Source organism: Rhinatrema bivittatum, chromosome 2 (genome assembly GCF_901001135.1).
Source record: "Rhinatrema bivittatum chromosome 2, aRhiBiv1.1, whole genome shotgun sequence".
Lineage (NCBI taxonomy): Eukaryota > Metazoa > Chordata > Amphibia > Gymnophiona > Rhinatrematidae > Rhinatrema > Rhinatrema bivittatum.
In genome coordinates, this window is record NC_042616.1 from 106,025,120 (window position 1) to 106,049,290 (window position 24,171).

The 24,171-nt window shown below is 40.4% G+C and overlaps 1 protein-coding gene across 9 annotated transcripts in view; it reads left to right on the forward strand.

Moving 5' to 3' along the window:
• The window catches only part of ZMYND11 (zinc finger MYND-type containing 11), a 315,745-nt gene that overhangs the window by 280,773 nt on the left and 10,801 nt on the right, over window positions 1–24,171 (forward strand). The window contains exon 16 of one of the 9 annotated variants that reach the window (XM_029588524.1): window positions 19,165–19,431. The exons of the other annotated variants lie outside the window; for them this stretch is intronic. Coding sequence (XP_029444384.1) covers window positions 19,165–19,176 — 12 coding nt within the window. The 3' untranslated portion in view covers window positions 19,177–19,431. Of the gene's footprint in view, window positions 1–19,164; window positions 19,432–24,171 lie in introns of those variants that run through there. 9 annotated transcript variants of the gene reach the window in all.

Genomic DNA, 24,171 nt, shown 5'->3' on the forward strand with positions numbered 1-24,171 from the left:
ATTTGCAAGAGGTGTTTTCTTTGCATTCAGACAGGTTAATCCACAACCAGTAGGTTATGCACCTCTCCCAACAGATAGAGATGGAGCAAAGCTGACGTCACAGTATACATACCCAGTACTGACATCAGCCCACCAGTATTCTCAGTCTCCAGCAAATGATGGACATGCATCTCCCTGCTGGGGATTGCTTAAAAGAAAAGAAAAAGGACATTAATTCACCCCACCCTCCTGAGATGATACCTTATGGTCCCTCCATCAATCACGTTTTCCTGAGGTGATATCTGCGGATCCCTCCCTCAGTAGAGTGCCTCTGTCTGATAGCTGGTTTTCCAGCATGGACTTAGCTGAAGAGAGAGAATAAGCTGAGAGGCAAGAAGCCGACCACGGCAGTGAAAGGCTTTGCCCTCTGCCCTCGCAGCCGGAGACCAACTCTATACTCGGCCAGGACGGGCTGAGCTCAGGTAAAGAGTGTATAAATAAATAAAAAGACGGGGGAGATAATTTTAGAGATTCCATTCCCTTCTGGTCTTTGAGCCTCAGTGTGCTGATCCAATATCCATTCCCGCCTCAAAGGGAACTTGGGGAGTTGTGGCAGCTTGGCGGGTTGATTAGTGTTTTGGCTAGGCCCCGCTCTCAGACTTTGCTCAGATGCCGCGTGGTAGGCCGTGGTGGTGTTCGCACGCTTTTCTACATGCAAGTTGCCACGAAACATAGTCTGACATTGGTTCACGCTTGCACATCAACGGGCTCAGGCCGAGCGCACCGTTAGCCCCCATTTGGACGTGCATTTTTGACGCACTATTTTTACCCCTTATACAGTAAGGGGTAATAGCGCGTGGAAAACGTGCATCCAACCCCCCGAAACTAATAGCGCCCGCAACATGCAAATGCATGTTGATGAGCCTGTTAGTCCTGCGTGATACAGAAAGTAAAATGTGCAGCTAAGCCGCACATTTTACTTTCAGAAATTAACGCAGAAATTAAGGCAGGCGTTAATTTCGGCCGGCACCAGGAAAATGTACAGAAAAGCAGAAAAACCTGCTTTTCTGTATACCCTCCAACATAATATCATAGTGATATTAAGTTGGAGGCCCCAAAAATAAAAAAAAAATTTAAATTTAAAATCGGCCTGCGGGTTGGCAGGCGGACGCTCAATTTTGCCGGCGTCCGTTTTCCGAACCCATGGCTTTACCGACACCTGTAAAATTGAGCGTTGGCTGTCAAACCCGCTGACAGCTGCCGCTTCTGTCAAAAAGAAGGCGCTAGGGACGCGCTTGTGTCCCTAGCGCCTCCTTTTACCGCGGGCCCTAATTTGCATATCTTTATTTACTGACTCGTGTGCCCAGAAGAGCGGGCACTAGCCAGCTCTCCCGCGCGTCTTACTGTACCGGCCTGCAAGCTGGGTGTTCAGGTAGGTGCCTAACTGGACGGCATATTAGGCATTTAAATTTTGGGCATCCATAGTGGGCACTTATTGGACATAGCTTTTTTTTGGGCTCCCTGTCCTGGCTCGCTTGTGTGGGCGCATAGTTGGATAAACAATTGTCATAACAAAGAAGCCTAAGCAGCTTACCCTTTCTGCTGTTTGCCATATTCAGGTATCTCAGCCTAGTATCCCCTCTAACTTGTGTCAGCACTGCTTGGAGGCTCAGGGGAAGTTGTCTAAGATTGATTTTGCTGAGCTCAGCCCTTCCCAGCATGATGAGAGAATGGGACCGGAGGGAGACCTTTCAGAGGTTTGGTCTGATTTGGGGGCTCCCCTAACTGGTTTGTCAGGGGAAGACAATTCAGTGGGCGCAAGACCTTCGCTCCCTGGTTTTGGTATGGAACCTTCTGCCCTTCTTGGGTGGAATTTTTTCAAGGGCTGCAGTCATTTTTTTCAGGCATAGTCGGCAGACATGGCCAAAGCTAAGAGTTCAGGATTGCAGACTGTGGATTCTTGAACACCTGGTGCCACAGGTATGTCTGTACCTGCTGCGGGTCACACTGATAGAGGGACCCAGATGACACGGATAATGCAGGCGATTCTTACTCCTGGAAGGATGGGGAAATTCCTCCGGGGTTAGAACCGTATGGATCAATGTTATGTTTCTTTCAGAGAAATGAGTTGTCGTCTCTGATCTCCCAGACACTGAAGATGCTGGGGGTGCCAGGTGCTGATTCCATGACTGAGCCAAAGAAGAATCCCATTTTAGTTTCTTTGCGTAAAGCGTAATGAATGCTATTCAAGAATTGATTGATCTTGCATGGGGCGCCCTGGAAGCTAATTTTAAAGGGGGGGGGGATGGATGAGCCTTGGAAGTGCTATACCCCCTGGATCCGGCAGAGAGAGAGAGAGCAGTTGCACTTTCCGAAAGTGGATGCACTGGTGTGTGTCATCACTAAGCGGACGACTATCCCTGTAGAAGGGGGAGCAGCATTGAACATTTTCAACCCTACAGCGCAGTGGCTTCTCAGAAGGCTCGACCTCTGGGTAGGACTCCGTCCTTTGTCCCAGGCAGCCCAGACGGGGTGTGAGCTCAAGCGGTGGTGCCCCCTCCCAACCCACTCAATGAGGATGTGCTGATCCACCCCCAGGAATAGGAAATAGGGGATTGACTGCCTCTCCTTTTTATTGGAGGTGGGTCAAGATCACATCAGATCAGTGAGTTGTGGAGGTAATAAGAGACATTCTATGCTCAGTAGTTTTTCAGTGCTCTTGAGGACATTTTCATGGTGTCTCCCTGCAGCTCTCCTCAGAAGAGACAGGCAGTGGAAGGTACATTGTCAAGGCTCCTCAGCCTACAGGCCGGGATCATAATGCCCATGTCACAAGAAAATATGGGCCTATATTCCATTCATTTTGTTGTACCCATGAAGGATGGTTCCTTTCGCCCAATTCTGGATCTCAAGGGAGTCAACAGTCATTTGCGAGTGACTCATTTCAACAGGGAAACCTTACACTCTGATAATGGCAGTACAGTCCGGGGAGTTTTAAATCTCTGGCTTCGTCAGAGGCGTAGCTGCACTTTCCCATCCAGTTGGTGCATCGATGATTTTTCTGTGTTTTGCTGACTTGGGGTGACATTATCAGTTTGAAGCACTACCCTTTAGTTTGTCCACCACGCTCAGAACCTTCTAGAAGGTCATGGTGGTGGTAGTGTCATTGTTAAGAAAGGATGGCATTTAGTCCACCTATACTTAGATGATTGGCTAATTCTAGCCAAGAGCATGAAAGAGAATCTTCAAGCCTCACGCAAGATGAGCTCCTTGCTACAGGAACTAGGTTGGGTAGTGAACATGGCCAAGAGCAATTTGCAGCCATCCCAGACACTGAAGTATCTCTGTGTTCGTTTCTACATGAAGCAAGGCAGGGTGTTCCTGCAGAGGATCCGCATTCAAAAATTGATGGCGCAGGTGGAAATATTGACAGAAACAATAAACCCAACAGTGTGATCTTATCTACTGGTACTCGGGTTGATGGCAGCCACCCTAGAGGTGTTTCCATGGGCAAGGGCGTATATGCTTCCTCTTCAGCGCACATTGTTTGCGCGTTGGAGTCCACCGGCTTCACTTACCGGTGGAGATCAGCATACAACTGCCGTGGTGGTACAAGCAGATCATCTAAGGAAGGGCTTTCCCCTATGAGCAATGGGCTGGCTAGTATGTAACAATGGATGCTAGCCCCCAGGGTTGGAAGGGCTCACCTTCAGGAGTTGACAGTTCAGGGACGCTGGAATACAGAGAAGTCTCTCAGGAGCATCAATTGGCTGGAAGTCCGTGCAGTTTAGTTGGCATGCTTGCGATTCGTCAACCACTTGCAGGGTCAAGCGGTTCGATTGATGTTGGATAATGCAACAAAGGTAGCTTACATCGATCGCCAGAGAGGAGCCAAGAGCCAGCAAGTGTTGCAGGAAATAGCCCAACTCGTGAAATAGGCGGAATACATCTTCAGGAGATCTCAGCCTCACAAGCTGCAAGAAAAGACAATGTCTGAGCTGACTTTCTCAGCAGACAAGAGTCTGGATCCAGGAGAATGTCAATTGTTAAATGAAGTGTTCCAGCTCGTAGTGGGCTGCTGAGGTCTCCCATTTCTAGACTTGCTGGTGACATCACACAATGTGAAGGTTCCTCACTTCTGTTGCAGGCAGAGATCTGTCTTTGGACATCGATGCCCTCATGCAGAGTGGCCGGAAGGCAAGCTTACATATGCCTTTTCCCCAAGGCCCATGTTGAGCAGAACGATTCTGAGGATTGAGAGAGACACGGGGTTAGTTCTTCTAGTGGCACCAGATTGCCCCAGGAAGCCATGTATGCAGATCTGTGGAGGTTCCTGGTAAACTCTCCTCTCCAATTACCAGTACACAGGAATATGCTACACCAGGTACCTATTCTTCACGAAGATCCAGCTAGATTTTGTTCTTATGGTATGGTCCTTGAGTGGGCACAGTTGCTGAAGTATGGATATCCCAATGCTCTATATCCATTTTGATTCGAGTGCAAAAGTTCGCCATTTCCTTAGCCTATGTTTGGGTTTGGCGAATGTTTGAGGTTTGGTGTGAGGAATGAAGGGTTCATCCTCGTTCGGTTAAGATCTGTCTTATTTTGGATTTTTGCAGGATAGGTGGATTAAAGGCTTGGCACTTAATTCCTTGAGGGTACAGCTGGCGGCTTTTGCCTGTTTCCAAGATCAGGTGAATGGTGAACCCTTGTCGGCCCATCCGGATGTGGCCAAGATCTTGAAACGACTGACGCATCTTCGTTTCCCCTTGTGTTTGCTAGTGCCGTTGTGGAGTCTTAATCTGGTTCTGGAATTTCTGGTGGGTCCCACCTTTCGACCACTGCATAGCTGCTCCTTGAGGTTACTTATTTGAGGACAGTGTCTCCTGGAGCGGTCCAGCTACAAACAGTTCTGTCGTTTTTGCTGAAGGTGGTTTTGGATTTTCACTTGAATCAATCTGTTTCCATGCTAATAATGGACAGGGAGAGAGAGATGTGGATGAATATCGTTTAAGGACCTTGGTTGGTCAAGTGGCACATTATGAGGTATTTGGAGGTTATAAACCTCTCCGGAAGATGGACCAGCTGTTTATTTTCTACGGTTGGGGTAATCTGGGTGAGCTGACATTGCGGGCTATGATAGTCCACTGGATTAAGGAGGTTATCACAGCTGCATATGTGGATGCTGAGCAGCCATTGCCTAGTCAGGTTAGGGCTCATAATACTAGGGCTTAGGCAGTGTTATGGGCATAGATTAGATTGTTGTCTCCCATCGAGATTTGCTGAGCTGCGACGCAGTCCTCCTTACACACCTTTTTCAGGCATTGCTGCTTGGTTGTGCAGGACTGGGAGGATGCAGTCTTCACATGTGCAGTGTTGATTGGACCATGGGCAGCCTCCCGCCCTGTTCGGGAGTAGCTTTGGTACATTCCATTGGTTGTGTATTAACCTGTCCGAATGCTAAGAAAGGAGAAATTACTACTTACCTGATAATTTCCTTTTCTTTAATGAAGACAGGTAATCCACCTTCCCACCCTCAGCTGCCGGATGGTGGCACTGTTGTCCTCTTGAGTGGCTGCATTTCCAGGGATTACTGGTGTTAGATCCAGTCCCTAGATTAGTGATATTACACTTCTTTTCCTGTTATCTGAGTACTTGAATGGATGGTTTTTAATTAGTTATCATGTATTGTTTAGTTGACCACAGTTGGTTTTTGCAGAGAATACTGATGGGCAGATAGTGCTGGGGTATATATACCGTGTCATCAGCTTTGCTCCATCTCCATCTGCTAGTAGAAGAGTATAACTCACTCATTGTGGATTAACCTGTCTTCATTAAAGAAAATGAAATTATCAGGTAAGTAGTAATTTCTCCTTAATACTAGTCAGTGGTAGGACTTGTTCTCCATGGACATGCAGGGCTAAATTCAGCCACACAAGTGGGTAACATCATCTGATGGTGCCAACACAAATGTCTTTTCTCAGATCTCAGAAAGACCAATCATTGGTGTTCTCATACTGCTGCTACCACGCAAGTCTCCTCAGTCGCTTTTCTTCCACTAAAGCAAAAGGACGTTGCTGTCTCCCCATTCATCAATTCTTTTTCCCTGTAGTTTTCTAGTTTTGTTCATTCAAATTATTTTCTTTTTCAAGTATTTATTTTCATTTTTGTGAGTCTCCTTGGGAGGAGGAAAAATAGTAGTTACATTTATTTTGTGCTACTATCTTTATTTTTATTTTCCTTATTGCAAAGTCAGAAAAGAAGCCCTCCAAACTTTGTATCAAATGCAAGCATAAGATGTCAATCCTCAATTTATATGATTTCTGTCTTCACTGCTTGAGTCCTTGCCATAATGTAAGTGCATGGCCTGTGGACAATTTTCCCCAAAAGCAATCTTGTACAGCGATGTTAATCTCAAATTCCATTTATCCTCCCTGCGAGAGACTAGTACCCATAAAAATAGTTTCCTCTGCTCTGATGCCATGCCTCTTTGGCTTCAGGTTCTTGGTGCAAGAAAAAAAAATCATCCCTCTTTTGCCAAAGACGTCAAAGCATTCCCATAAGTCACTGTGCTGACAGTCCATCAGTTTATGGCGTCACAGTTTTAAAGCTGAACAGAAAATTCTAGTGTCAAAACTTTTCAAAGCCAAACTAACAACTTCTCGGTGCAAAGATGGCATATTGAAGCCTCCTGCAGGAAAATCCACTCCTCCCCATCTTGGTACCAGAATCAGACATTTTTGTAGTGGTGCCTTCTTTGCCACCATCTGAATATCATCGATTCATGCAGAAACTACGGTTAAGAGTTTGTCTATAATTATATGAGAAATACTGCATCCACTCCACCACTGCCTTCACCATTGGAACTCATTTTGGAGAAACTTATCTGCCCAGTCTTCTATTTTTCCTTTCCAGAAGATCAAGAACACCACAAGAAATCTCTCCATTCCATCCCAAGAGATAAGCCCCACCCACCCCCATTCTGCTTTCTGACTCTTTTTTCGATTCTATGGAGGAATCAATAGAATTGCCTTCCAACCCTTTTCCAGAGCCAGCTAGAAGTACTACCTTACCAAAAGACATGACCTGCCTAGTCTTTCTCAAGAAAATGGCAGAAGTTATTCCCTTTAAATTAGATCAAGAAATAGATTTATAGGATGACCTCTCTGGGATCTTAAAATATATTCAGGCTAATGCTATTCCAATCCACAAAACTCTTCAGGAACTTCAATCTAAAGTATGGCAGACCTCCTCCACTCTTCCAGATGCCAGGAATCTAGAACTTAAATATAAAATTCAGCATTATCCAGGGCGTACCAAGATACAACTACTTCATGAATCTATTGTAGTAGAATCTGCCTTTAAAAAGGTAAAAATATCAAAACCACATGTAATCACTCTTTCTGGTAAGGTTACCAAATTACTTGGCAGTACAGGAAAGAAAATATTCCAGTCAGTAATATTGCAGAGCAGAATTTCAGCTCATTAGTTTCAAATGTTCCAGTATCTCTATATTAAACTTCAAAAACAAAAAAAAAGCCATTTCCCACGAACCTATGGACATTCAAGATCTGTTTGTGCTTCTTTGAACAAACAGATGAATGTGCCAAGTAACTCGTAAGATCCTCAAATGATGTTTCAACACAGCCTCAAGGTCTTCTGCCATAGCTATAGTAGCTAGAAGACTGACTTGGCTGAAAGCCTCTGGGCCAAGAGAAGAGACACATGACAAATTGGCTGACAGTTTATTTGGAAACAAAGATAAGGAAATGATTGACCTTATAAAAGATCATTGCTCAACCATCCAAACATTGTGTGCAGGCACTTCTGAGGAACACCCTGCCCATTGGAAATACTTAACGCAAACCTGCAACACCACTTGCAACAACTTATCGCAAACCTGAAGCACCACTTATCACCCAAGCAAAATCTGCTAATCAGGCTATTCAAAAATTAAGGCCCAGTTTTTGATTATAGAACATTCTCTGTACCCTCCTCAAATCCCTTCCAGTGAGAGGAAGGCTTCCATTTTTTCCATCGCCAGTGGTGTCTTATTACTACAGACGATGGGTACTCAGGATAATCCATAAAGGCTATCACCTTAACGTTCAATGTCTTTTTTTTCCCCTCACTCCACTAGTCCCTAATTCTGTCCTGCAATAGGAACTAGCCCCATTATTGGCAGCCAGCATGAAAAGCCAATCCCAATGATGGAAAAAGACCAGGGATTTTACTTGAAATATTCCTTATTCCAAAGAAGTAAGACTATGAGTTTCCTATAAGGAAGCCAACCTGACAACTTCTTACACTCTTCACATGCTCCTTCCCTTGGGATTCATTGTCAACTTCCAGAAGTCCATTCTCTAACTGACACATTTGGAATTCGTAGGAACATTTAGACACACCAAAGGGAAAGATGCTGCTTCCATTTATTTATTTATTTATGCAACTTTATATACCGTGTCACAGAATACAAAATTCTATCTATACGGTTTACATGATAATATATAAAAACAGTTGGAAACAGATATAAATACATAAAATTTCAAATAAAACTAGGATAGTTAAAAACTACTCATTAAAAGAAAAAGTTAAGAAAATAAGACTCCTCAAGTAATTACTGTGTTAGCTAACATTCTTTAGGTTCAATTCCGAAAGCCTGCTGGAAACACCATGTTTTTAGATCTTTCTTAAATTTTTTCAAATTGTCCTGTACTCTGAGATGAAAAGGCAAAATATTCCACAATTTTGGTCCCGTGACCAAAATTGCTCTGTCTCTCACTTCACTGAGATGTGCCGATTTTACTGTGGGCACTGATAATAAGCCCTTATTTTGCTGATCTTAGTTCTCGCTGGGGCGTATGAAGTTTAATGGTTGAGTTCAGCCAGTCAGAATTTTCTCCATATATGATCTTATGAATCATACACAATGTCTTGTGCTTAATTCGAAACTCAAAGCGTTTGCAAATTAACTTGCATAGTTTGCTCCCTGTCCATCAGAATTTTCAGCCAGAGCTTTCATGGAAATGTTAGGCATGATGGCAGCTACAGGTCACATGATGTCCTCCGATAGAACCAACATTCATAGCCAGTGACTATAGAATCCTCCTATCTAGACTTCTTGCTTATTTATTGAAATGGTGGACCCAGCCTGCTAATCTTTTTTATGATTGACCCTTTCATCCTCCATAAATTCAGCAGCTACTGAGTATGGATGCCTCCAATCAAGGTTAGGGAACATATCGCAGAACTGCTCTCAAGGAACTTGGAGCACACATAAAATGTCTGCAGTGGAGAGCCATTTTCAAAGCTTTTAGCATTAGAACCATGGCTGAAGGGAATAGTGATTTAAGTCCAAACAGATAATCAAGTAGCAATGTATTGCATAAACAGGAAAAAATAAGATCTTCAAACCTTTGCAAGGAAGCGTGCAAGTTATAAAATTGAGCAATTCCCAAAAATATATTTCTCAATGCTATGCACCTCCCAGGCAAAGACAATGTCTTTGTAGATTCCCTGAAATGTCATCTACAACCCCTCAAATGATGGCTCCAGTCAAGCACAGCACAGTTTCTCTTTTGATTCTGGGGAACTTTACAAGTGGACCTCTTTGCAGTGTTGTTCAACCACAAGCTTCCTCCTTATTGCTTGAAAAGACCAATATCTGAGTATCTCTCATCAGGTGAATTCTGCATTTCGTGGAATCGAAGACTAATGTATGTTTCCACAAATATTGCTCAAATCCAAGAAACTCTTTAAATGAAGAAGAGAAAAGGAGAGCATGACTGTAATAGCTCCCTTCTTGGCAATGACAGATTTGGTTTTCATGACTTCATACCTAGCCATTACTCAACTAGTATGTCTGTGAATATTCCTAAATCACTTGAGTCAACACAACACTTATTCACCCTAAACTTCCATCCCTGGCACTCACAGTTTGGAAATTAAAAGAAGAGTATTGCAAACTATGCCTTACTCTTGGTAGTAAAGAAAGTGATTCTCCCAGCAAGACAGCCTTCCACCAGATGTTCCTACAATTTTAAACAGGATATGTTACAGAAGAAAGATCCATTCAGTTGCTCGATTTCTGCCCTTTTGCGATAAGTATTGAAGACTAATTCCATCAGATTTCCCTTGAGTGCTACTGCAGCATATCAACAACATTTAAAAGATCTTCCAGTTTAACATCCAATAGTACCAGGATTCATATTTATCTACCCATAAGAAAACCACCTAGTGGGATCTAAATATAGTACTTTCTCAACTAATGAAACCTCCCTCTGAACTCTAAGTATCCGTGGATCTCCGGTTTCTTTCTTGGAAGGTATTTTTAATATCAGTTACTTCTGCGTGTAGCGTTAGCAAACTCCAGGCCTCAGTGATACATACACCCTTTACACAACAGGGTAGTTCTATCTTGAGATTTTACCTAAGGTAGTTTCTTAGTTTCATCTGAATCAGTCTAGAGTTTTGCTAGCTTCTTTCCAAAACCTCATTCTAACAAATGTGAGTACCTTGGACTGCAGAAGAGATTTAGTATTCCTATTTGGAAAGATCTAAAACTTATAGAAAATTCTATTTTGTCTTTTACAGCCCATATAACCAGGTATTACCAGTTATGAAATAAATGCTCTCTGCCTGGATATCATACTGCATTTCCTATTGCTATGTTAAGTCTGATCATTAACTTCGTAGCAAAGTAAATATGCACCAGCTACAATCAACTTTGACTTCCCTAATGTATCTTCACTCAGCTTCCAGTCAAGAAATCTGCGAGGCATCTACACATGGTCCTCTGCCCATACCTTAGTTAAATATTACTGTCTTAAGGAAGATTCTCATAAGGATAGCACCTTTGGCCAAGCATTAGAAGTCACCATTATGGAAAAGGATCTAGGCGTCATCGTTGATATGTTGAGATTTTCTACTCAGTATGCAGCAGCAGCCAAGAAAGCAAATAGGATACTAAAAATTATTAAGAAAGGAATAGAGAATAAAACAGAGATTACCCTAATGCCTCTGTATTGCTCCATGGTGCAACCACACCTTGACTATTATGTGATCACCACACCTCAAAAAAGATATAATAAAATTAGAAAAGGTACAAAGAAGGGTGATCTGTGTGGAAAGGCTAAAAAGGTTAGGACTCTTCAGCTTGGAGATACGAGAGAGGTCTATAAAATAATGAATGGAGTGGAATGCGTAACATGAATCAGTTGTTTATTCTTTCAAAAAGTACAAAGACTAAGGGACACACAATGAAATTACTAAGTTGTGCAAAGCCTGAGAGCGGGGCCTCTAAACTGTAAAATCTTGTAATTGAAGATATCGATGATTGAAGTGTGTTAGACAAGTTGGTGACTTACAAATTTTGTAACAAAAATTGGTAATAGGCATGGCAATTATACTATTTGTAAAATAAGCTTCCTTCATGCTTATGTTCTGTGTCTGACAGAAACACATAATCCTTGCTTTACGGGCTATGTTTTAGGATACACTACCACACCAAAAAATTGTTGAATTAGTGCAAGTGTCAAACTTGTGAACAATAACACTATCAAGGTTTTAACCTTTGTTTTATCTCATGTTTCATAACAATTCATTCTGCGCACCCGGTTTACAATTATGAGTTAAGGATGATATTAGGCGAGGATGATTACTTAAAAAGCGAATCTTTGTTCTTAGATGGATAATTTCACTGCTAGTGATGGAAAGAGGAAAATGATGTGAGGGAAGGGGGTTGTTAAATTGTGAATGTGAGAACAAAATGCCTGAAGTGAGTAGAATAGCTGTTAAGGCAGAACCTATAAGAAGATGGACTGAAATGGGAGTTCTCAGGCTTATTGACAATGGTCCCTTCTATCCTCCCTGAAATAGAAGCCAAGTCCCCATATGTCTTCACATTCAAAATCATGTTTTATTTTTTATATTTGATTCGATTTATATTCTGCTTTTCATCACTTCAGAGCGAATTACATCCATAAAGAGGTTGATATTCAGCACTACTTAGCCATTTTTTTTATTTTAATTAAAAGAACATACCAGGGAGCACAAATATAAAATATATGTACCTGGTCTTTGGAGGGCTGAACTGGCTGTTTGAGGCTGTTGTGGCCCTGGCATGCACTGTCAGCATCATTGCTGCGTGCAGGAGGAGGGCAGACCATGCTTTGTTCCCCCGGGGTCAGCGGCAGTGAAAAGCTGACCTGGGAAAGGAGGAGGGAGATATGCCTACAATCGCAGTAAGCTCAGACAGCAGTTATTTTTAGCCCCAGGGTGCAGGAGAAGCAAGCATCAGACGTTCTAAGGCAGCTACGATTATCATGGCTGTATCAAGAGCCGGCAACAAGGGTTTCCTGTCCCAAGCTAGCTGAGTGTGGCAGGAAGGCGGGACTTGGAGACATGATAAAACAAGGCTGAGTAAAGAAAAAAAGTCCCAGAATCAGCTGTTTTGAGCAGCAGCAGCACTGGGGTTGCTGCCACTGCCCTAAGGAGGCAAAGACGTGCATCAGGGACTCTAGGGAAGGTCCTGGGTGCGGAGCAGAGCAAGACCGTGAACTGGGTGACCCAGAAAGTCACTTCTGGTTTTGCACTGACTCGGAGGTGAATTTAAAATAAAATAAAAAATAAATGGTGATATTCAAAAATAGTGATTCAAGGGGGGGGGGACTTTGCCTGAGCCCCAACCTCAGTTTGAAAGCCTTCATTGGAATTTGTCTGACCTGAGCCAAAGAAATGCCCCAAACTCCCTAAAAAGTCAACAACCTGTAAATAAGACCCTGGGCATGTCTGGGGAGCTCTCTGTGTGCTTTAGGGCCCTGAATATCATTTTGATGGCCCCTAATAAAAACGAGTGTAATACCCCTTTAAAAAAATCCCAAAGTCAAGTTGATGGGCAGAGGTGATTAAGGGAGGACATCGGTGCTATCCCCAAGGTGACTTTGAATGGGTTTAGAAACCTTTTAAATGGGCTCAAAGTAAAAATGTCCACAACAAGGGGGAAAGGAGAGCTAAAAGTAATTTCCTCTGTTAAACCATGTGAGAGAGAGAGTGGAGAAACCCCTGAAGGGATGGATAGTTTGAAAAAAAAATGTGGGAAATATTTTAATTTTTATTCTGGGGTTCTGAAAATTTACTTTCACCCCAAATTATGGTATATGACCTGAGAAAGCTGTAGATCACTCACTTGGCTTAAAATGTCAATTTGCGAAATAAAATTGTTTCCAGAGTCAAATTTTTATATAAAAATTGGACCCCAGTTATATATCACCTCAGATTCAGTACAGGTTTTTGAAGCTGCAGATTCCATTTAAGAGTAAGGCTGTCCTGGAATGCAGTCAGCATCTATGCAAATTAGACTCTTCCAACATTTTATGAAAAAAAGATAGGAAACTACAGTGAGATGACAGATGGAAGAGTATGTGTGCATCCCCAGCTAGCCAAAGAATCTGGACCTGGTTAGAAGTTATAAAAAGGCTCAAAAATTCCTAAAAACTATTTTCCATAACATCATATAAAGAAGGGGGTGTACCAGATTGATGGAAATAGGACAAAATTCTCCTCAAAGAATCCCCAGGGATTCATTAAGCTTACATCAGCACCAGTATAAGGAATTCCTTGTGTGTGACAGTTGAGAATTCCAGTCAGTGAGACAGTGCAGCTATTCTCTTATCCAGAAGCTGTTCATCGGCCATAAAATATTGTTAAAAGACAGTGAGGGAAGTGTAGGTAGATTGGGATTTTTTTAAGTGTGTGTGTTTGAGAATTTTAATGATTCCAGGCTGGTAAGAGCCAGAGCGGGAACAGATTGTTTAATATTAACCAAGACCACAGAATATTTTCTTGTTTTTTTCTTAGACGTGTGAATGACTAAAATATTTGGAAAGAGTGAAAAATGCCACTTCAGAGTAAAGAATTCTTCTCAATTTTAAAAGCTGTTGTAATACTCAAACCTGTAAACATTCAGCTGCTAACTATGAAGCAAAATAGTGTAAAACCTATGTATGGCAGTAAGTCCATAAGAACATAAGAAATTGCCATACTGGGTCAGACCAAGGGTCCATCAAGCCCAGCAGTTTCCAACAGTGGCCAATGGAGACTACAAGTACCTGGCAAGTACCCAAAAACTAAGTATATCCCACGCTACTGATGCTAGTAATAGCAGTGGCTATTCTCTAAGTCAACTTAATTAACAGCAGGTAATGGACTTCTCCTCCAAGAACTTATCCAAACCTTTTTTAAACCCAGCTACACTAACTGCACTAACCACATCCCCTGGCAACAAATGCCAGAGTTTAATTGTGCATTGAGTGAAGAAGAAATTTCTCAGATAATTTTAAATATGTTACATGCTAACTTCATAGAGTGCCCCCTAGTCCTTCTGTTATCTAAAAGAGTAAATAACCGATTCACTTTTACCCGTTCTAGACCTTTTATGATTTTAAACACCTCTATTATATCCCCCCCTCAGCCGTCTCTTCTCAAAGCTGAATAGTCCTAACCTCTATCAGTTTACATATAACTGAAGGAACACACAAAAAACAGGGATGGGGAGAATGGAGCAAGAGGAGAAAAACAACGAAGATCTACTATGAACCGGAGAAAAGGCTGAAAAAGGACAGAAAATAAAACTAATATAGGAACAGTACCTTGCAGTGAAACAACGTAAAAATGGTACAGGGATCTGGTCGCCGAAAGAACAAAATGGTGGTAAGGTCTGTAATAAAGATGAGATGGACCTCTATTAAAATAGTAAATTGATGAATGTCAGAAGACTTTCCGTTAAGGAGTATCCGGAGATTTATCACAACAGTGTGCTGAAAGTTATATCAAGGGGTCCCTGAGGCAGCGGTTCTCGAAACGTGGACACGTCTGACTTTTGGACTCTGGACTCTGAAGCGCGGTTGCGCAAGTGAAGGGAAGTACTTAATTTCATAATTTTTACAAAATAGTCATAAAATCAAAAGAAAAATTGAAAAAACAAAAAGGAGGGAATTTCATGTTAAAAACATAAGAACATGCCATACTGGGTCAGACCAAGGGTCTATCAAGCCCAGCATCCTGTTTCCAACAGTGGCCAATCCAGGCCATAAGAACCTGGCAAGTACCCAAAAACTAAATCTATCCCATGTTACCGTTGCTAGTAATAGCAGTGGTTATTATCTAAGTCAACTTAATTAATAGCAGGTAATGGACTTCTCCTCCAAGAACTTAACCAATCCTTTTTTAAACACAGCTATATTAACTGCACTAACCACATCTTGTGGCAACAAATTCCAGAGTTTAATTGTGTTGAGTGAAAAAGAGCTTTCTCCGATTAGTTTTAAATGTGCCACATGCTAACTTCATGGAATGCCCCCTAGTCCTTCTATTATTCGAAAGTGTAAATAACTGAGTCACATCTACTCATTCAATACCTCTCATGATCTTAAAGACCTCTATCATATCCCCCTCTCAGCCGTCTCTTCTCCAAGCTGAAAAGTCCTAACCTCTTTAGTCTTTCCTCATAGGGGAGCTGTTCCATTCCCTTTATCATTTTGGTCACCCTTCTCTATCACAATTATATCTTTTTTGAGATGCGGCGACCAGAATTGTACACAGTATTCAAGGTGCGGTCTCACCATGGAGCGAGATACAGAGGCATTATGACATTTTCCGTTTTTTTCACCATTCCCTTTCTAAGAATTCCCAACATTATTTGCTTTTTTGACTGCCGCAGCACACTGAACCGACGATTTCAATGTGTTATCCACTATGATGCCTAGATTTCTTTCTTGGGTAGTAGCACATAATATAGAACCTAACTGTGTAACTATAGCATGGGTTATTTTTCCCTATATGCATCACCTTGCTCTTGTCCACATTACATTTCATCTGCCATTTTGATGCCCAGTTTTCCAGCCTCACAAGGTCTTCCTGCAATTTATCACAATCTGCTTGTGATTTAACTACTCTGAACAATTTTGTATCATCTGCAAATATGATTACCTCATTTGTCGTGTTTCTTTCCAGATCATTTATAAATATATTGAAAAGTAAGGGTCCCAATACAGATCCCTGAGGCATTCCACTGCCCATACCCTTCCACTGAGAAAATTGTCCATTTAATCCTACTCTGTTTCCTGTCTTTTAGCCAGTTTGTAATCCACGAAAGGACATCGCTACCTATCCCATGACTTTTTTTATTTTTCCTAGAAGCCTCTCATGAGGAACTTTGTCAAATGCCTTCTGAAAATTCAAGTACACTACATCTACAGGTTCACCTTTATCCACATGTTTATTAACTCCTTCAAAAAAGTGAAGCAGAATTGTGAGGCAAGACTTGCCTTGGGTAAAGCCATGCTGACTTTGTTCCATTAAACCATGTCTTTCTATATGTTCTGTGATTTTGATGTTTAGAATACTTTCCACTATTTTTCCTGCACTGAAGTCAGGCTAACTGGTCTGTAGTTTCCCGGATCGCCCCTGGAGCCCTTTTTAAATATGGGGGTTACATTAACTATCCTCCAGTCTTCGGGTACAATGGATGATTTTAATGACAGGTTACAAATTTTTACTAATAGGTTTGAAATTTCATTTTTTAGTTCCTTCAGAACTCTGGGGTGTATACCATCCGGTCCAGGTGATTTACTACTATTCAGTTTGTCAATCAGGTCTACCACATCTTCTAGGTTCACCGTGATTTGGTTCAGTCCATCTGAATCATTACCCATGAAAACCTTCTCCTGTACGGGTACCTCCCCAACATCCTCTTCAGTAAACACCTAAGAAAAGAAATCATTTAATCTTTCCGCGATGGCCTTATCGTCTCTAAATGCCCCTTTAACCCCTCGATCATCTAACGGTCCAACTGACTCCCTCACAGGCTTTCTGCTTCGGATATATTTTTAAAAGTTTTTACTGTGAGTTTTTGCCTCTACGGCCAACTTCTTTTCAAATTCTCTCTTAGCCTGTCATCAATGTCTTACATTTAACTTGCCAACATTTATTCTGTTGGATCCTTCTTGCAATTTTTGAATGAAGATCTTTTGGCTAAAATAGCTTCTTTCACCTCCCCTTTTAACCATGCCGGTAATCGTTTTGCCTTCTTTCCACCTTTCTTAATGTGTGGAATACATCTGTATTGTGCTTCTAGGATGGTATTTTTTAACAATGACCACACCTCTTGCACACTTTTTACTTTTGTAGCTGCTCCTTTCAGTTTTTTAACTATTTTTCTCATTTTATCAAAGTTTCCCTTTTGAAAGTTTAGCACGAGAGCCGTGGATTTGCTTACTCCCCCTTCGTCATTAAATCAAATTTGATCATATTATGATCACTATTGCCAAGCAGCCCCACCACCAATACCTCTCTCACCAAATCCTGTTCTCCACCGAGAATTAGATCTAAAATTGCTCCCTCTCTTGTCGGTTCCTGAACCAATTGCTCCAGAAAGCTATCATTTATTCCATCCAGGAACTTTATCTCTCTAGCGTGTCCCGATGATACATTTACCCAGTCAATATTGGGGTAATTGAAGTCTCCCATTATTACCGCACTACCAATTTGGTTAGCTTTCCTAATTTCTCTTAGCATTTCACTGTCAGTCTCACCATCTTGACGGTAGTATACTCCTATCATTATAGTCTTCCCCGACACACAAGGGATTTCTACCCATAAGATTCAATTGTGCATTTAGTCTCGTGCAGGATGTTTATCCTGTTGGACTCTCTGCCATCCCGGACATAAAGCACCACACTGCCTCCCGGGTGCTCCTTTCTGTCATTGCGATATAATTTGTATCCCGGTATAGCACGTCCCATTGGTTGTCCTCCTTCTACCATGACTCTGAGATGCCAATTAAGTCTATGTCATCATTCACTGCTATACATTCTAATTCTCCCATCTTACTTCTTAGAAAGACCTGTAGCAGTGAAAGCACAAGTGGTATACTTGCCAAACCGCGGGTGTGTATGAAGATCCTAAAGTATCATGAAACTTGTGATAAAAAGTTTACTAGAAGCATAAGAATATTTACATTGCTACTAAAGACTATACATCTTTGATACAACGTGATTGTTAGAAGGTAATTGAAATCTCCCATTATTACTGCACTATCAATTTGGTTAGCTTCCCTAATTTCTCTTAGCATTTCACTGTCCGTCTCACCATAATGGAATTCAAGAAAATGTGATAAGCACAGAGGATCCTTAGGTGAGAGAAAATGAAGGTAAAAGCCAGGGTTCATGTAGGCTGTGCATTACTTACTGCTGCAATGAAACAGAACTACATCTTCAAAGTAAAAGCCCATCAGGTTAGGGCTCAGTAACTTCTTTAGGATATTTGTAAAAAGCTGCTCGGTGGTTTCCTCTATATAGCTTCACTGTTTGTTGCTGTTTTTTTTCTCATTGAGAAACTGCTTTCCATCAGGACAGCAGCTTTAAAAAGGCAGCTTTTCAAGGCTTATTTAATTCCTTCAAGTGTAACTGCTGTATCCCTGCAGTATAGACTAGTTACAATGATCCACTATAGACATGCAAAATAAACTAATTACATTTCATCCTCGGTTTGGGAGTCCCACCTTGCGTGGCTGATATTATCCTGCTTGTCAATGAAGAAAGCTAAGGTGCTTACCTGGAATAGGTGTTTTCTGTAGACAGCAGGATCAATCAGCTTAGCTTGCTATTGAGACTGAGGAGACTCACACAGCTGTGCAAGAAGTTCTATCCATGCTCAGAACAATTTTTCTGAGCTCTGAGAGAGCTTTCCATCTCTGCTTTGTTAATGACATCACACATTTATGTATCTGATTTATCTTTTGGTCTACGGGTGAACACTTGTCACAGATAAACAATTTAGCTACATGGGAAAAAGAATATGCCATGAATTCTACTTCAAGCCTCATCTTCTCCCTATACACATTTCTAAAACTTGGCTAAGTCAAAGCCTTTAGATTATCCAATTTTAGTTTAAAACAGATTCAGTTAATTTTCAGAACAGTACCAATGGGCATCCACCATCCTTTAATGTGAAGAAATATACATAGAATAATTTAAACACATGGTAACAGAGATACATGCTTGAATTGGCATTAATAGTTTAAAAACATGGGTGTGTTTTATTTTTCATTAAAAGTATTAGGATGTTAGAATTCTATTGACAAAAATATGTTTAGAAAAATGTAATAATTATGTTTGTCTTTTGCAGAAGTGTAAGTGAGCATGGTCAAGAATATATTTAGTCCTGATCTTAAAGAGTTTTAAAGGTTGCTTTTGCTAGCAACCTTTACTGAGAAAAGAGATGCTTGACAATGGACAATTAGAAAGTCTGATCACTGCTGTTTAAAAGACTTTAGAGAGAGAACAAGTTGGAAAAGGATAATTAACAGCAATGCTATATTTAGAACCTGTAGTAGAGGTCTGGGAACTGACTCCATAGAAGAGGAGGGCAATAATAAACTCATTTTTAATTTGATATTCTTGTTGTCTTTATCCCATTTCCTTCAAAACTTAACACATTTGTGACCTACTCTTGTAAGCTGAACTTCCTTCATGTTCTGACCTGTTGACAGGAATTCATTTCTCAAAAGCTAGTCATAAATGCATTGTTAGTCCACTAAAGCTGAAACATCCTTTTCTCTGTCCCCATCCTCCTCTACCCCCACCCCTATCTGTATATGCCTGCTTTTGATCATTTTCTGGGATAGATAAATATTCAAGGGATAAGTTGTTCTCATTTCCATTTCTCCACCTTATTTTTAAAGGTTTTATTGTTTTTATATTATAGAAATATAGTTGTTAGAGGAGCTCTGTGGATTAAATAGTTAAAAAATCAGCTGGACTGGGTAGCGTCCTTTCGTTATTACACATGCCCCGTGGTCCCTTATTTGAATCATTAAGCTGCTGTCACAATCCATGCAAACACATTTACAAAACTATATCAAAGCTTATTAAATTTAGTACTCAACAATAGGGCATATGCCACCTATCCCTTTTTCCCATTGGACAGCCTTCCCAGCTCTCAGTAGCTGCTGTTTTTCCTTTTCTAAAATGTCTAAGCATAACCCTTGTCCAGATACTCAAAACTCAATTCCCTCTCACTGTCCTCCCTCACCATACTTATTTGTAGGGGAAATGTGCAGTTATTGTAGCATCTGGTTATCATAGTTCGCTAATTCTATTATGTTTATATTAGTGCTGCCTAGCTTTCATATAGTCATTTATGTTCTGATTGCTCCTAACTTTGCTCTATGATTGCTTGTTTCAGAGTTGTGCTTTAGTATAAACATAGATATACAACTTAAATTTTAATAGTGAGCAAAGTAAAAATGTACACTTCTAAGGTATTCACGACCCATCTGCACCATGGTTTGTACTGTGCCCTTCAAGACCTGGAGATCAACAATTTTAGTGACCAGATATCACAAGCTTTCTTATACAGGCACAGGCACCAAGTACTACTATAGTACTTGGTGCCTGTGTTTCATTGATCTTATTGGGAATGAGAAACATGCTACCATAAGCCTCCCTGATAAACGTAAAAATAAACCACTAAGGGATCTGTACACTAAACCTCAAATTTTTTTTAGTATGCATATGCCAAAAATTAAATGTGCTTGGTAAAATGTCTTAATATGAGATATTGTAAGTTTCCACAGTAATAGCATCAATGTTATTAGTATTCATCTAGCACAAAAAAATGTTAGCATGTGCATGTTACAGATCTCTACAATAAACAGACCAAGGTTAAAGGCTCAGTTAATGAGGGGAGATTTCATCCTTTACCCTCCCCCAAGAAGACTGAACTTTATACCGTATAAGTCTTCCTGGTCAGAAACGTTATCCATGATTCAACTATATATGAACACTATTGAACAATGGATGGCCCATAATCATTTGAGCTTAATAAGAAAAAACAGAAATTTTGTTTCTAAGTTTTATATCTAACTCTAATAACGCTCCTCCAGAAAACATCACTCTAGGAAAAGATGTCATTCATGTCACAAAAGTTGCGCATAATTTGGGTGTATGGATAGACTCAAATTTATCGCTTTCACAGCATATTTCTAAGGTTGTAAAAAATTCATTTTTCAAATTGCACATGTTAAAACAGTTACGACCTTTATTGTTCTTCAATGATTTTAGATCAGTTTTGCAAGCCTTGATCTTCTCTCGTATAGATTATTGTAATGGATTATATTTAGGTTTGCCTGAAACTGCTATTAGGCCCCTCCAGTTAATTCAGAACTCAGCAGCTAGACTTCTTACAGCAGCACCCATGAGACAATACATTTCTCCTGTTCTCCAGAGATTACATTGGCTACCCATTAAATATTGAATAAAATATAAAATTCTCACACTTATTCGTTCGTTACTAAATAATATCAATACTGTCTGGCTCTGTTCTGAACTAAGAATGTACAAACCCTCAAGAGATCTTAGATCGGCGGAAAAAATTTTGTTGGAAGTCCCTGCAGTAAAAAAGGCAGCTTTAAACGTCACAAGACAAAGGGCCTTTTCCTTTGCCGGACCTATTATGTGGAATGCTTTAACGGACTTCCTAAGACAAATACACAATAGGAAAGAATTCAAAACAGCCCTAAAAACCTACTTTTTTAAAGAAGCATTTGGTAACTTAGAAACTGCCTAATTTTTGGATCTTTCTATGTATGAAAGATTATTATGTTTAATTTTATTTGTTTTTCCTCTATTTCTTATTTGTAAGATAGTGGTTAAAGATATTGATTCTATTATAGTATATTTTTGTTATTATTGATCATGACGTTAATTGTATTTTTATTCTATTATAATTTTTATTTATTTTTATTATTTTAATTTATTTTCTTTCATTTCTTTCTCTATTTTTATTTCCATTATTTTTTATTTCTGTGAAATTATTGTAAACCGCTTCGTTCAATTATGCATTGGTGAAACGGTTATATTAAATAAATAAATAAATAACCTCTCACCCTTGCAATACATCAAACTAATGGGCTGTGTGGCCTGATTTTCGCCAAGGCCTTGGGCTGTGTTGCCCAATCCCCCTTCATTAGGGGGAAGAAGAGAAGCCTACTTCCTCCAGTTTTGATACCTGCCAAAATCAAATGCCATGGCTTGTGCTATAACTGAAAGAAGATGTTTATGGTTAAAAAATTGGTCAGCACATTTCATAGCAATTGCTCATTAGCTTAGAATTCCATCTGAAGGAGAACAAGTATTTGGTTCTTTGCTAGTTAAAATTTAAAGAATCTAGTAAAGAACTATAAAAGGTACAGAGACCTGCAGCAAAAATGATAAGAGAGGATGAAATGGCTTCTTAAGAAGAAAGGCTAATCAGGTTAGGGCTGCTCAGCTTGAAGCAACTGGGAGGCAATTTAATATAGGTTTATGTAATCATGAGTGAGGTGAAACAGATAAACAGGGAATGGTTATTTACTTTTTCAGAGAGTAAATGGACTAGGGGACACTCCATGAAACTAACTGGTAGCAGATTCAAAACAAATTGAAGAAAGTATTTTGTAATTCAGCACATAAACTGGAATATGTTAGAAGAAAAGTCCATAAACAATTAACCAGGTAGACTAGGGGAAGACCACCACTTATCCCTGGGAGTAAGCAGCAAGATATATATCGACTCTAGGATCCAGGTCGTTCTAGAGACCCAGATTGGCCACTGTTGGAGAAAGGATGCTGGGTTGAATGGGCCCTTTCTCTGACCCATCAGGGAAATTCTTATATTCATAAAAGAGCTTGCTTTCTTCAGGCCAAAAATTTTCCTCATCCTGGCCTCAGATCAAGATTTATGGAGCTAAACAAGCCTTTAGCCACATTTGAGGATTGTTCTCATCTAGAAGAAAAACATTTCCCAGAATCAGTTTTAGATCCAAATATTTCTCTCAAGGAAGAAGAGCCCAAAAGCAGCACCAGTGTTGTCACCAGAGCCCAAGATAAAGCCTATAAAACTTTGTTCACATATACACAGAAAACCTAAGAAATACTGGAATTCTAGCCATTATTTAATCAAAATACCTAATAGAATGACAAGAAATTCCAAAATATTTCTTCATATCCTGCAGAATTTACAGCTGTCCTGCAAAAAATAAAATAAACATGTGAACATAGGAAATTATAGCAGTTCCTCATCAAGAACAATATTGGGCCATAAAATAATATGTCAACAAGAAATGGAGACTCTCATCCTGTTTTAGATATATATGCTTAGAAAAGGAAGCTCTATGCATCATAATTTGAGACTAAACTTTGTTCTTTAGATCATAGTCTTCTTTCTATATTCCAGTTCCTTTCCGTCACCAGAAGTACATGGCTTGCATTATCAGTTCAAAGTTCTTGTATTTGACAGTGTCAGCTCCCACAGTCTTTTTAAAATTTCTGATAATCCTCACAGCATTACTAAATAAATAAATAAATACATCATAAGAAGTTTGTGACTTTTCCTGTATGGGACAGCATATCTATCAGATTAATACTATTACTTTTCATTTCTAACATGCTAAGAGACATGCAGGGCTATTTTTGTGATGTAATATTGGATTTTCATAGCAATAGTTGCTATACAATTTACTACCAGTGTTCTTTCCTCTCATGAATAGAGCACTTTCCTTAAATTTACATTGTTCAGAGTAATTCAGATCATCCTTCCAGTAAATTGGCACTGAAGGAAGAGGACCCAAGGTTTAAACTGAAGGATCTCCTCCCTGTGCCCCAGCACAGAATAAGAACAGCCAACAAAGAATTGAGAAATCTACCTGTATTCTGGCAATAAGGAGCTGATACCGGAGAATGAGCTCCTCACTTCACTGAGAGTGAGGAATCACTATTGTGGGACCTGGAGTTCTGCCCATGGCTCCAAGTGGAAGAGAGCAGGTAGCACAGACTAATGAGCTCCTGCATCATGTATAAAGCCAATAGTATGGGATTTGGAGAGAAGGAAAGAAAGAGGAAGAGACAGGGAGGGAGGAAGATGGGGAATGGGTACACATAGGAGGCAAAAAGATGGAAAAAGATTGTGGAGAGAGGGGCAAAGAGAAAGCAGGAAGAAGAAGTTTATGGAAGAAGAAATGAAGGGACAGATGTATGTGGTGGAGGGAAGAAAAATAAGAAAAAACTGCAGAGGGTGAGTGTAGGGAACGATATAAGAGTGTTATAGGGTAGGGGATGTTGGGAGAGAAGCATTGACAAGGTGGTGGATTGGGAA